The 14,463-nt window shown below is 46.4% G+C and overlaps 1 protein-coding gene across 15 annotated transcripts in view; it reads right to left on the reverse strand.

Moving 5' to 3' along the window:
• The window catches only part of LOC119453828 (uncharacterized), a 48,660-nt gene that overhangs the window by 9,235 nt on the left and 24,962 nt on the right, over positions 1-14,463 (reverse strand). For 12 of the 15 annotated variants that reach the window (XM_049668578.1, XM_049668577.1, XM_049668570.1 and 9 more), the window contains one exon: positions 13,401-13,466. In XM_049668578.1, coding sequence (XP_049524535.1) covers positions 13,401-13,466 — 66 coding nt within the window. Of the gene's footprint in view, positions 1-1,530; positions 1,818-1,925; positions 2,152-13,400; positions 13,467-14,463 lie in introns of those variants that run through there. The other 3 variants (XM_037715870.2, XM_049668568.1, XM_049668566.1) reach the window with 3 other exon arrangements.

The following is a 14,463-nucleotide window of genomic DNA, read 5'->3' on the forward strand; positions in this document are numbered from 1 at the left end:
TTGTATACATCTTGTAATGTTGTTTTCACTTGCTTGTATATACAAGGCTTTCATATATATATATATATATATACATCTACACACCTTCGTGTATCTACCTTGTACTGTAACAGATCCGCTTCTATTAAGCTCTTTCCTGTGGTTTTCCATCAATACTCTAAACGTCTCTAGCTTATTTCGACTGCTGACTGGTTGATGCTTGACGCTGACACTTGAATTCTGTCGAGGAGTATGAACACACTTTGAAGTACTGACGAGGCTTCAAGCACACTATCACACTTCGCAGCCGCTACGGCCGCGCAACACCGGAGTGCCGGATGCAACAGCTGGTCGCACAAAAAGAAAGTGAGGCCAACAAAACGGGGCATACCCACAAAAAAAGGCCTAACGAAGGCAACAGGAAAGATGACAGGCTACAGCCTTTTATTCAGAAACTGTGCCTGCCGCATCAACCCGAAATCACCGTCGTCTCTGGGGGCACCACTTATATAGGGTGGGTCACTATGTTGAGAATAACGACAACCAGTTACATCGGGTGGTGGTCGGGTCATGGGACGTCCCGACGACGTGCACCAAGCCGGGCAACGTCACAGAGTGAAAAATGCTGACCTTACTCTGCAAACAATGAAGGTTACGGCGCACACCACTATCTCTATCGCGGCACCCTACATAAGTGGCGCCCCCGCTCACCAAGCAACAGTGCGGCTTTATTAGGAATTTCAAACATTTTTCGCTAATAAAACCAATTTTCTGTAAAAATTGAGTTGGCATTCATAAAGTCATAAGACTGGTCCAAATTTGTACATTTTACAGAAAATTTGGAAGAGCTGCAGATATGAAAGGCTCACAACTCACTCCAAACTTCGTAGAGCCTGCCAGAACACTTTTCATTACAGTCATTGGGAATGCAGAAACTGACAAGACAAACATGTTTGGATTGTTTCCTTATTTAATCTCAGACTAGATGCTGCAGCGATGACAGATTCTGTTTCTCTCCACGCACAACTCTATAATTTTGAACTTCACGGTAATGGCAGATACCACCGCTTGGCGCTAGCCATCACACAAAAAGAAAGGCACTTTGTGGGAAAACACAGTGAAATGATGGCTTGAATCTTCACAAGTCTCAAACATGCACGAAAGACATGAAACTGATTGGCTGTGCGAGTGTTGCAGGGCAGGTCAGGTTCATTTTTGTAGGTGAGTACCCGCCACATGGTGTCGTGGTGCAGTAGAGCCGCACAGGCACAGCAGGCTAAACCCCTTCTTTAACCATCTTCCAGGGCAGTTTCACAGTGCTTGAAGTTCGATATATTGGCAGTGGCTGCTTTCGTTCAATGTAATTTTTTTTTGCTATATATTCTCATGCTATATATTTCTAACACCTTACATTGTTAGAAAGTGTTCAATATATATAGAATTATTAAACGTAAACGGGTTTGACATAGTTGGGTTTGACTACGCAATCCAAAAATTCCGAGGCTTATCAGAAAGTGTGTGCTGTGACAATCTCACAAATAATTCACGCTATCGCACACTGGAGAAAGAGAGAGAATAAACTTTATACAGAAGCGCACGTGAGCGAAGCAAGCATAGATAGCCCTTCTGCTCTGCAGCTGCCCTTCTCGCTCGGTTGACCAGTTCGAGCTGATACGTCAAGTCGAAGTTAGACTCTGCACCATGTGCTAGCATCATCACAGTCTACCTGCGTCGATAGGTCTGCAGGAATTCGGCCAAATAACAGTTCATCTTCTTCCCCCGCTGATACGGTGTTGCGTTGTCTGCAGGGTGATGCGCAATGTAGTGGTCGTACGCCCCTGCAGAGCAACAACAATAGTCATAATTTTATCATTATGACATAAATTATAATTATAACAGTTATAATTTACATGTGTGCAAGAAGAGATGCGAGAGCAGATACTTACTTCCTAGTGCTCGTAACTTCACTGGTGTCAGAGGCCTTTTGGCAGTTCTCGGCACTTCCGCTCTAATAAAGCGTCGGCAAACCAGGCCCGTTACACTGCGGTCTTGAAGGTCATCCGCTGTCCACAGGCATCGGATTCCCTCTTTACAGAAGAGGGAGTCCCTTGGCAAGCGCATCAGCATTGCCCACTGCTCGGAAGACACAAACAGGCCATCTCCGAGGTGGACCTGCATGAAAACAAAAGTTCATGGTTAGCATACAGGGACATGTCTTAGGTTTCATTTACACATACCAGGGGTGGTACTCCTGCACCAATTGCGCCATTTTGATACAAACGCAGATTCCTGCGCCAAACTGTGCCAGACATGGAAAATTGACCGAAAGTGCGCCACACTGCGCCGGAACGACTTCGGCATGTGTGCTCCGGCAGTGGCCGCGAACAGTGACGGGAATCCTTCTCCGAAAAACAGTGCGGCCATTCACATTCCGCAGACCGCACGACGGTGCTTTCCACACAGTTTCTCGTGATTTTCATGCTTTTAACACTGGACTTTTCGGCGCTTCCCGCAAGTAGCCGGCGCGCACGCGGCCACTCTCAGCTGTTGTCACTGCTGTCGGAACGACCAGGGCGGCTGTATTTAGAGTGTTTAGAATTTAGAATACGGGTGAGTGGGCCGAGCGGCGCGGCACCCCCTAGCTGAGGCACAAAATAACGAGAAGCAGGCTTAGGGCACTGCTAGCCAACTAGATATTAGGGAAGCGCACGCTGCCGCAGGTTCAGCAAGTGGCCGTCTCTATACCCAGGGCCAGTATACCAGGGCCAGTATACTGTAAAAATATTCCAATCTGTTTTTATGCCCATGTCGGTGAGGCCTCAGACATTTGGACATATGGCGAAGGGCCAATTGTGGATTTGAAATGAAAAAAACGCAGTTTCACCCGAAAGGCTAAGCATCGATTCTGATTGCAAATCAGCAGACAGCTGTTGACTCTTTTCGTGGCGATCCCGTGGGCGCTGTCATGTTTGATCACGTGGCGACGTGTCCATTGCTTGTCTCAACTGACTCCGTGTTTACAATGGATGTGTATGACGCCGGTGCGGCTTAGCAAACCTGTTTTGGGAGATATCATAGACGGTGACTGGTTGCACTACATGAAGCAGCTTATATGGTGCTCGTTCTAAAAGCGGGGCTTAATATGTATTCCAAGCTATCCAAAATTTCTGCTCATGAATTCAGTCAGGATTAGTGTGTTTTGCTCTTTGCTCTTTATTCGGCAAATACTTTGAAGCAGTGGCTTGTCAGTTTCTGACTCAGTGAAGTTCCTCGGTGCGGCCACTATCTGATTTTCTGCCTAATCGCTCGCAGGTGTGCTCAGTTCCGGTAGATTTGTTCTTGCTGTGCAGAAGGCTTGAAGCGTAGCTGTTTTGCACATTGTAATACCTTGTAGCAAATTGGTATTATAGCTAGTAACTCGCTTACTCTTGTGGACTGTCACGAAACATTCAGCTTCGACTATTCGTGCGCTGTTGGTGTAGTACCGTCACTTATTGTGCGTATATAGTGCGCATGTATTCAAGTGTGCGCCCATTCACTTATTATCAACACGTTGGCGATACAGTGGGTGTAAGTTTCCGTGCTGGTTGGGGTAGATGTGTGTAGATACTGTGCACGCAACATACTATGACAGGAAGCAGCGCTACTCCCTTTGTCATTCTTTTACGAGTGGTACTCACTCTTGCCGACGTTCTGGGGATGAAGCCCTTTATTTGAAGGTTAGCAAAACAAGGCTGGCGGATGAGAAAGTTTCTGTATCCTCGAGGAAAGCCGTACATCACGAAGTGCCGGTAACACATTCGGACAGTTGCAGCAGCGGTTCGCGAACTTGGCCACACAGATTCATTCTATTCCTTAACATGCCAGTCGCTATTTTTGCAGCCAACTAAGTGCACACGTCTTCAATCCTCATGATTCAAACCAGCATGAATGGAATACAGTGCATTAGCGAAAACTCAGTTGCATTTCCAACAGTTGATCGCACAGAAGCAAGGTAGAAGCGGTAATGGTTTCGTATTCATGCACGGTCGCTGAGGAGACATATGGCATGCCGCCGTAAGCACCATCTCGTTTCTCTAGAACAAACTGCTCCGCGAAATGTGTCAATACTAGGTAAGGATAGTAGTTTTATTGGCCGTATAAACTTGTAAACATTCGCTGAGTAGCTAAATTAACAAGAATGGTGGTCACGCGAACACAAGCAAACATAAACACGTCTCACACGATGATCGCAGAATCTGGTTGTCTAAATGCTCGAGTGAGGAAGCGCGCAGCAGCAGCGAGCAAATTGACCGTCGTGCTGCCTCTTACTTCAACTAAGTTGCAAAAACACAGCGCGCACAAAGCTATGAGCACTCGCACTCTGTCTCCATCGCAGATTGCTTCCATTGCACCGCACGACAAGACGGTGCGCTTCCTCCCTCGCGCGCGCAAGACTGAGCCGTCATCGTCGGCTCACCCTCGCACATACAGCATACGGCGCGCGGCGATGATGTTATCGCCCCTGGACTTCATACGGAACGTCACGGCGACGACGACGGCAGAAATGCGCCTGAAGTGTACATAATAATTGATATCGCAATAAACACAGATTGTAATAGTTTTACGTTATAATCATCTTTCTACTGATCGCAGGTCTTAAATTCTCTTGTAACCGCAATTTATTAGTGCATTAATTTTTTTCACTGTTGCTGCTACTGCCATCAAAAGTGTTCTGTGCTGTCCTTTGCCATGAGCTTGTCCCGCACTGAAGTGGGCAAACTTGTGAAGGAGCTAAGACATGACTTGACTGAAATGCGCCAGTCGCTTGAGAGGGAACTGCGGAAAGAGCATCACCAGATCAAGGCATCTCTTGATTTCATGAATAAAGCTTTTGAAGACATGGCAAACCTAACTGAAAAAAGTTGAAACTGAAAACGCCAACTGAAGGCAGTCAACAGCTCCCTCACGAATGAATGCGCGTTGCTAAGAGACAAAGTGACTGAGAATGAACTTAGAGTCACCCAACTAGAACAATACTCAAGAAATAAGAACATTGAGATTAAGGGTGTTCCTACGACACAGAATGAAAAACTCAAGAGCGTGCTTGCAGCTATTGGTAATGCAGTGGACGAACCGGTATCAGAAAGCGACATTGAAGTTTGCCACCGTGTACCAACACGGGACGCCTCAAGACATAACATCGTTGTCCAGTTCCATAGCCGCTCAAAACAGAATGCTCTGCTTGAAAAGTCACGAAAAAAACTCGTAACCACTGCCGACATCGGACACCAGGATTGCCAGCCTATCTACATAAATGAGCATTTTTGCCCTATATTGAAAGCGCTACTTGGAAAAACAGTAGCCAAAGAAAAATGAGAAGAACTGGCGTTTCTGCTGGACGAAAGAGGGCAAAATCTTAGCTAGGAAAAATGAGTCGTCACATGTGCTTCGCGTCACGAAGCTCAGTGACCTAGATAAGTTAGAGTAAGCAAGCACGTGTAAACCATTTCAACAAGTGAACATGAAAAACCGCCTTTTGTCAGTTTCAAACATTCGCAGGTTATCACGTAAAAAATATTCATTTTCTGTACTGCATATTAATACCCAGTCCGCTAGAAATAGAGAGGAAGAAATACAATGCTTATTATGGCGCATGGATTTTCAGTTATTATGATGTATGATATAGTATGTACAGTATAAACTGTATAATCATGTGCCTTATTTGCCAAGTCCAGCAGTACAGACCCTGTCAAGCCTGATTAATGGCTTTTTGTCTGTACCCACCAAGTGCCATTGATTTTCATTGATGCTCAAATAAAATGATTGATTGATTGACTATTCGCAACTCAAATGAACTGCAGGGGGCGCTGCGAAAATTGGCCGTGTCTGGCTACACTGTGCAACATGGCGGTTATACGGAGGTCCCCGCGTCGCCGAAACCGCTGTTTGATGTACAGTACACAGTAGTTTGATGATTTTCGTGCAGTGTGATGCCGGTTTGCGCTGTTTTGTGGAAGGAAAGCGAGTAGCTTACGCTATGGTGGCTAGAAGGGGCAGTGTGGCGGTCGCCATATGCGCACCATGGGAGAGATGCGCACAAAACTCGATGACATTTTTTACGCCGCTAGGGGCGCGGCTGTCGTCGGGAGCGCGCGAGATCTTCGCTGCTACAGCCATTGCTACAGCTGCTACAGCCACGTGGATTTGGCACTGTGCGCAAACTTCCACACGTGCAACTGTGTTTATGTGACTCCTGGACGCGCACCATGTGAATGATTCCGGATAGCGACACACTATTACTATGCCAGCGAAAGCAGGTACGTGTTTTGTGCCCGGTTGTAAAAGTGGGTACAAGTCATGTCTGGCAAGGGTGTCGTCGTTTCGAGCTCCCAAGGATGCATTGAAACGGGAGCGGTGGGCCCGTAATATAAAACGGGGCGATAAGGAACTAACCAACGACTGCGTCGTTTGTGAACGTCACTTCGAGGCAACGTTTATACAGAGGACTTATCGTCATGTTATCAATGGTGAGATGGTTGAAATTCCACGCGATCGGCCGCTGCTAACAGAGGACGCCGTTCCTACAATCTTCCCGGATGCACCAAAATACCTCACAAAGAAAACGCCGACTAGAAGGAAGGAGAGAAACCTGTGTGAACAAGGTGAGCCCCCGACTAAAAGAAAAAAGACTACTGTAAAGCAGCAGGCGCCGGAAGAAAGTGAACAAGTAATAGAAGCACAACATGCTGCAGAATCGGAGTTTATCGAAGCTGTACATACTGACACGATAGAAGTGGAGCCGCAGAGTGAAGTCAGTACGGAATACGTGTGCCGCAACATCAGACTTCCTAACACAAGCTGGAACAAACTATCGTTTTCCACTGAACCAGGGACCGTTACTTTCGGCCTTTGCGAGTTAGAGGGTGCCGAGTTGGATCACCTACTGCTGCCGAAATTGGTGAAGTTTGAACAGGCCGTTGAGCAAGTAGGAACAGTCAGTTGTTCTGTTTTTCTTAGGGGCAAGCTGCACCTAAAACACAATGTTTCCTCACCAGATGAGGCACAGTTGGTGCTGAACAGGGAACATTCTCTGGTTTTATGTGCTGGCTGTGGTACGAAACCAAACGCAGTAGGAAAATATGAGTATTTTGCCGGCTTGTACTTTTTGCCTGAGTGCAGCCTTACGTGCGAAAGTAAGGGCCCTTGCATGCACTGCAAGTACCTACGAAAGATCTTGCAAATTCAGCAATCACGACGGAAGCATGGCGTTTCAGTTAAACGCCTTGCAAGGCGTGCCAACACTTGCCGCCGTCTGGTAGCTGCGCAATGAAAGCTGCTGAACCAACATGGGGAACTCGAATTGTACTTTCACTTACAATTCTCAGCTGTGCTGATTGATTTGTTTTAGTGCATTCTTTCGAACTGTGTTGAACTTTTTCTGGTCGTGCTGAACTGATGCATGAGCATGTGAAAAATAAAATGTTTCTGAAGAACCAGCTGGATGCACCGTACAAACTTCTTTTTACATTTCCAGAAACACTTGTTCAATATACTTAGTGGTAGTAGAATGACCAGTGTTGTAGCCTTGTGACACGCAAAAGTATAGTTTCCGCGCGAACCGGCGCTTGTTTTTCTTTACTGAGTGCATGGCGTAACTAGGGAACAAGAATAAAATAAGTTGAGGAGCACTTCGTATCCGGGACGAACTTCTAGCACAAATTTACATAACACGGGCCACTGTCAACTACCCATTTGCCGTACGTATAGCATATCTCGCGCAGAGACTGGCAACTCAATAAAATTGCTCAGTTGCAACATATATGGGAAGTTTCGCGTGCAACAAATGCATGCCGCATAACGAACGAATATGCAAAAAATATATATGTATACTTAGCCCTCAGCCACGCTCTACCAACACCGCTGCACGCGCTCCCGACGCGCGCAGCGCCACCTCGACCTGCCGCCATGTTTCATCGCACGTATGTGCACCTTCTGGCCCTTGCCCGTCACACTGCCCCTTCTAGCCCCCATACTTACGCCGACCAAATCATTTTAGCCGATCTGAGAAAGGCACAGTGGGTAATGAGGCTGAAGTGGTCGCACGGTGTGTGCAAACATCTGGCGTGACAGCGGACCCGCGCGAGATTCTGATGAAAATCACCAATGTATTCTTGAACCCATTGGTCGTGGAACCGAAGTACTCGTGCACTGTTGGATGGTCGGAAAAATACAAGCACGTTTCTGCTGCTTTGAGTCACTGTTAAGGCGCGGATAGATAGTCCGGTGTTTCGAGCGTGCGAGACAGCGGCCGGCGAAGTTGGATACGTCACGCTGGTCTCGCCAGGATTGATGAAATATTACAACCTGCTCAGTTTGGTACGTTTAACATGGCCCACAGCAGCGCACCTACTTGCTCGATCAGCTGTTACCGGTGTACATGCGGATAAATGCGCGGCCGGCGCGCACTTTCTCATTGTTGTTGCCTTAACACATTTTCGTTCGGGGAAGGCGCAAACTCTGCACGCTCTTTTCAGTCCAGAGAGCAAGCGGACCTAAAATCAAGCTTTGCACTTTATCGCGAGTATGCACTACAAATCTGTGGCTGAACCTTTCTCGCTACTTTTGCGTTCTTGTTATCTATTTTACATTCAAGATTTGCGCACCGTGACTGTTGCTTCGCTTAGCTGTAGTTATTCCAGTAGTTGGTGCATTGTTTGTCTCGTAGAGAACAATACGATGAATAAGAAACCGAAAGATCTGCTTACTACAATAAAAACACATTTGCACACCATGGACATGTATGGCTTGTGCTGCGTGGCCTGACCATGATTGATTACTCGCCACTGTCTACGAACATGTCGCTTATGGTTGCTGTGTAAACTAATGAAATAAAACAAATGTTTCTGTGTAAATTAATGTTAACTAAGCTACTGCATTATGGATCAAATTATTTTTCATGTTATTCTATAATTTACATATCCTGCACTTTAAGTGGCCAGAACTGTGTTCGCCTCTGAACTGCCAATTTCCTTCAGACACTGATAAGAGATACAATTGCTTTGATAATTACGCATTTTCAAATGAGCACCTACTAATTTGCACTAGTTACATGGATAGCGTGTCCAGGTAGCAAGGAAGGCGTACCGCTATGCCACCCCATAGTTATTTTGCATGCTGACGTGTACATGTGCTTACATAGAACGATTTACCGACATTACCCAGGAGTACCATACTCGGTAGTTCCACGTTGTGTATCCTATATGTATCCTATATGTATATATATAACAGCTTTAATGAAGGAAAGCTCGAGTACCGTGGCGACATTTGCATCATAAACTGCATTACCACGCCGGCTATCACATGAAACTGCTTGTTGCAGCACGCATAAGCTGAACGTTATCACGATGGCAGTAACAACCTCAACACAAACTTCCTGAAGTTCACTGTAGCGCTTTACTGCAAACATAGTACAAGCAACAGTATCGCATTCTCTTGACACAAACAACAAACCAACCCTCGCCTGAAAAAAAAAATGAAAACTTTCTCGAGCAAGATGTTGAGAACATAACAATTACCGTTGTCGCAGCTTATGATAAGATTCGCAATCAATGAGGCTCTTCGACGCCGCAAAACTGCAAAACGCAGCATAATTCCATGGCTGTGCAGAGTTTTGTTGATGGTGGCGCGCACCCGCTCGCAGTGCGAAGGCTACGGACGGAGCGTCTGCTCTGATGCTCCGTACGAGGTTTCCGGCGCTCGCCGCTAGGTGTTGCATGAATGGCTGGAGTCGTGAATACCAACTGCGGTTCTCTGGGTCTGCGGTGACATATGGTGATCCAGAAATTATGTTAGCGTGTCGATTGGACCGCATAATTTCAGAACATTTCCGCTATCACCATGAGCGTCAGTGCGGGAATATATAGTTCGATTGTAGTCCCACCGATGTTTTGAGCTTTACAGGAAAACAAACGCCGTGCCGCCACTTGACCCACTCTTCTATATTCTAGCACGCTATAGCTACAAAGCGTGGTTCTACTACATGCTTTTTGCTGGTTTACCCTCTGTTTCATTGTGGTTTCGAAGTATGCTGCCATATTCCATTATTCCATCAAAATTCACATTGGCCTGCACCAAACTGCTCCCAAATGAAATTTTGTCTGCTCCAAGCTGCTCCAAAACACAATTTTACTTGCTCCAAAAATACTTTCGGCAGTCCCACCCTTGACATACACGATTTGGTAAGCAATTTCATGTCTTCCATGATGGCAAAACTCAAGTACAGTAACTTCCGTTAAGATGAATTCAGTTAAGCCGAATTCTCGGGTATACCGAAATATATGGGAACTTCGTTGCTTTTCCACAGAATCACTGTAAAAAAGAAATTCGTTTAATATGAACTGCTTTGCATATACTCTTTTGTTAAGACAAACTTTTGGAGTGACTGCCAACACTGGTGTCTGTGTAGCGGTGCTTGTAGTCCTGGCAGGGCATCTGTGGAACACCAAAGAAAAAGAAGCACACACACAAAAAAAAGCGCACTTCCTAACGCAAAGCACTCCTTGGAGAAAGGGAGTGAGACAAGTGAGAAAGAAAAACGAAAAACTCCAAGAAAAGCTAAGCCACTAAGCCCTAAAGGCTACATTTGCAATTTGCGCCATTTGTTGTGCATGTTCCGAGAAAGATGACGCTGAGAGCTATCTGCGAGCTCCCCTCCTTCCTTGTGAGAACCACTCTCGAATGGTGGAAGAGCAGCCACCTTCACTCGTCCCTTGTAAGGGTAGCCCGCAGGTACCTTTCAGTGCCAGCAACCAAAACAAGTGAAAGACTGTTCTCGACAGCGGGTGACATTGTAATCTGTAGAAGGGAGCACCTTCTCCCCCGCATATGGAGCAACTAGTTCTTTTGCATGAGAATTGTTGAATTCGACAATCTTTATATTGTATAATGGAACTCACCCACTCCTCTTGTAATGCCAGTAGGCACTGAGAGTATTTTAAATAAATAAATGCGCCACTTAGTATGCGCTACATTTCAAAGAAAAGCTTTTTAATTAGCTTTTTTTTAGTTAGTCAAACCTCGTTACTACCTACGTACCTGCGAAGATTCCCCCACCCAGCCCCCATTAAACCCCACATATTTGACGACGGCTTAAAGGGAAGCTGAAAAGCTTTTAGGATTGGAAGATTTACGGGGGTTTGGAAGGCTGACACAGTACATTCGAATTGCTGCTAATATTTTCTCGATTATGCGCATAGCAGCGCCGCAATCGCGGTTTGAATTTTTGCTGAAGCTCCACCGCCTTCGTGCGCCGAGCGCAGTGGTGAAAGACCGGGCGCGAGGATGACATCAATACAGGGGTCACGTGAGTGCTCTATTCGAATACCTATTATGACGTCACGATCGTCTTTGCCATCAGAGCCCGTGAAACGGCCTGCGGCATCTCCTGCAGACGCTGTGGCTTGTTTTTGCTAAATTAAAGCAACTAGCGGTGACTTCTCGCTTGTTAAACTATGATTTTCGTATTCAGGGGGTGAAAAACTATAATAATTCGTTGAAAGCTCACTTTTTGCGAAAAGTCCTTCAGCTGCCCTTTAAGCCGTAATCGCTCATTGCCCACCAAACGGTTAGAGCGTACTATATTTCTTTCTTGTTCTACACGCACAGGCACAAAATCAGCAAAATCTCATGTGCACAGACGTTCGATTTTCGAGTTGCGACACCCGGACGACAGTCGCTAGTGATAGTAAACTTAAAACACGGCCACCATGATGTATTTCCTGCTCGGACAGCTGTTGCCGATTCCCGCGCACAAATCAATCAATCAATCAAGCAATCAAACTTTTATTGCGATAGCAATTATATGGACACTCAAAAGCAGATTTCTGCCGTCGGCGTCGCCGTCGCCGTAGCCGTCGCCGTGAGGTTCCGTATGACGTCATTTGGAGATGAAATCGTCGCCGCGCGCCGAACGCTGTATGTGCGAGTGAAAGGGCGCGAGGGGCGCGTCTTTCACGGGGAGTGAACGCACGGCGGAGAACAAACGCGCGTTCTGCGCCGTGCTCGCTTAAGGGCTGCAAAAGTAGGCGTCTCTGTTCTCCTTCACAATCACCATGTATGTAGAGCAAACGCGCCTTCTTTCGACGAGCGAGAGGCCGTGGGGGAGGGGGAGGGAAGGGAGGTGACGTTTAGCTGCGGCACGCAGTGCCTATTTATATCAGAGGCTCCGGCAACAGTCACCAACGCCGCACGCATTTTGAGCGAACGCGGGCAAAACGCCGATGGCGTCTTCAACAGTTCTGCGTGTTGCCGATGTTGCTGCATGTCCAAGTTTATACAGCTGATAAAGCTAATATCATTACTCCGTATAGCTCTCTACAAGTTTGCTATCGCAATTGATGCTTCGCCTTTCAGGTGAAACTGCGACAACTTTTTTTAATATTTCACAAAAAGCTTTTACAGATAGAGGTATACAGAAGGAGGTCCCATAGTAAAAACTTAATTGGCACCTCCTGTTCATGGTTAACATAAAAGTTGCAATGGCAAGAATGGTAGCTAAATGAGTACAATTGCAAAAATGATAAATAATGATACAGATATAAGTAAATAACGATATTAATAGACAACAGCGTATTGGCAGTAAGTAATATAGTGAAACTAGGTAAAACTAACATAGAAGTGGAGGAAGAAGAAAAGAAAAAAAAAAAAGAAAAATTAAAAACTTAAGCAACATGTTGACGTACATAAGAATGGCAGGTCTAAAACAAAAACGAAAAGCATGACCTTCGAGATAAGTTCCCGGTAACGCGGAGAAGCTGCCAGTAGGGGGTGCGAATTCGCTGTTGCCGTCGGATCCAATTCAAGTAGTAACCGTGCAGAAGCACATTTTATTGCAAAGCGCATTTGTGCCGTCACCGTGGACGTCGCATTGAGGTTCCGTGTAAAGTCCAAACACGGCAACATCGTCACCGCACGCCGTACGCTGTGTGCGCGAGTGAAAGCTTGCGGGGGTCAGCCGACTCAATCTCGCGCGCGCGAAGGAGAAGGGGGCGGAAGCGCGCTTCCGCACTAGGCACAGCGGGGGAGGCGAGAAAGGGAGGCGTTTACTTCAGCGGAGGCCGCCGTATCTTGAAAGCGATTTGCGATGTGGAAAAAGTGTGCGCCCGCTTATCTTCAACGCGAACTGCAGACAAAGTGCAACTAGCACCGGTAGCTTCGTATGCACTGTGCTTTAAGCGAGAGACAGCACGCTTGCTGCCTGCGCCTCCTCACTCCAGCGTTTTGAGAGCGAATTTCCACAGTCGTCGAGCGAGACGGGTTCGTGTTTACCTGTGCGCACGTTACACCGTGCTTGTTTAGTTAGTAAGCGGGGCCTCATTCTTAATCAACAGACAACTGTAATAGTGAAAATAGGATTCAAGTAAGTTTTAGTATCACTTCACCTGGCCATTTCTATCCTCAAAAAGGGGCAGCTCCTGGTGTTGAGTGCCTTGTGAAGATACCTGTGGCTGCACAAAGAGGCAAAAAAGAAAAGGCCTGCTTAGCATCACTTCAAGCCAGCATCACTCAGCAACAACAAATGTTTAAAAAAAAAAAGTCAACAGAAGAATGCATTGTATTTCCGAAATCATTTCACTTGCTCATGTGCGAAGCCTTCCAAGAAGCACATCACGGGTAAATTATAGAGCTTAATATCTCAAAACTTCACAGCAGGTTATTAGGGACGCTATAGTGAAAAATCTGGATTAATTTTGACTACCTGGAGTACTTCAAAATCCAAGGCACTGTACACGAGTGCAACGCCTCCTTTACTAGGATGCCTGGCACGTCAGCGCCGAAGCCCCCGCTGAACCCTCTCCTGTTTACGCGCGCCGCTGCCGCGCAGTGGCACTATGTTCTGACCCTATCGTGCGTCCCACCGGCACCGCCAGTGCGCGCGCAGTCTCTGTGGTAGCCCATTCGGAGTGAGGATTAACGTTCTAGGTCTTGAGTTTTTCTCGGCGCCCGACGTGCTACTTTTTATCGTGCGTCTTGCCGCTTCATTGCTCGGCCTAATAACCGCAGTTGAAACCCAGCCACACGGTATTGCTGCGTGCCCTTTTGCATGTCAAGCCAGTGCAAGAAGCTCCCTGGCTCTTCTGTCTTAAATATCTTGCGTAGTTAGTGAAAAAATTGCGTGTGCAAACTGTGTGGCTTTAGTTAATTAAGAAGCCAAAGGGAAACTCTGCTATGGATAGGTTGATTTTCCACCAAGATAGGGGTGGCCTCTACTACCCAACAGTAGAACTCATTAGTTCTTTGTGGTCTGAAGAAATATGTGGAATGCTATCAGACCGAAAATCTCTCCTGGAACATATGGAGCAGTATTTGTAGCACAGCGTGAGTGTAATCGCAGTCTTAACTTAAGAATTTGTTCAAATTAAAAAAGAGAAAAGCAAGTGGCTGCGTTCTTCGGCTTTTTTCTATGGGTGTGAAGAAAATAAATTATTCTCGGGTCTGATTTCC

Source organism: Dermacentor silvarum, chromosome 5 (genome assembly GCF_013339745.2).
Source record: "Dermacentor silvarum isolate Dsil-2018 chromosome 5, BIME_Dsil_1.4, whole genome shotgun sequence".
Taxonomy (NCBI): Eukaryota; Metazoa; Arthropoda; class Arachnida; order Ixodida; family Ixodidae; genus Dermacentor; species Dermacentor silvarum.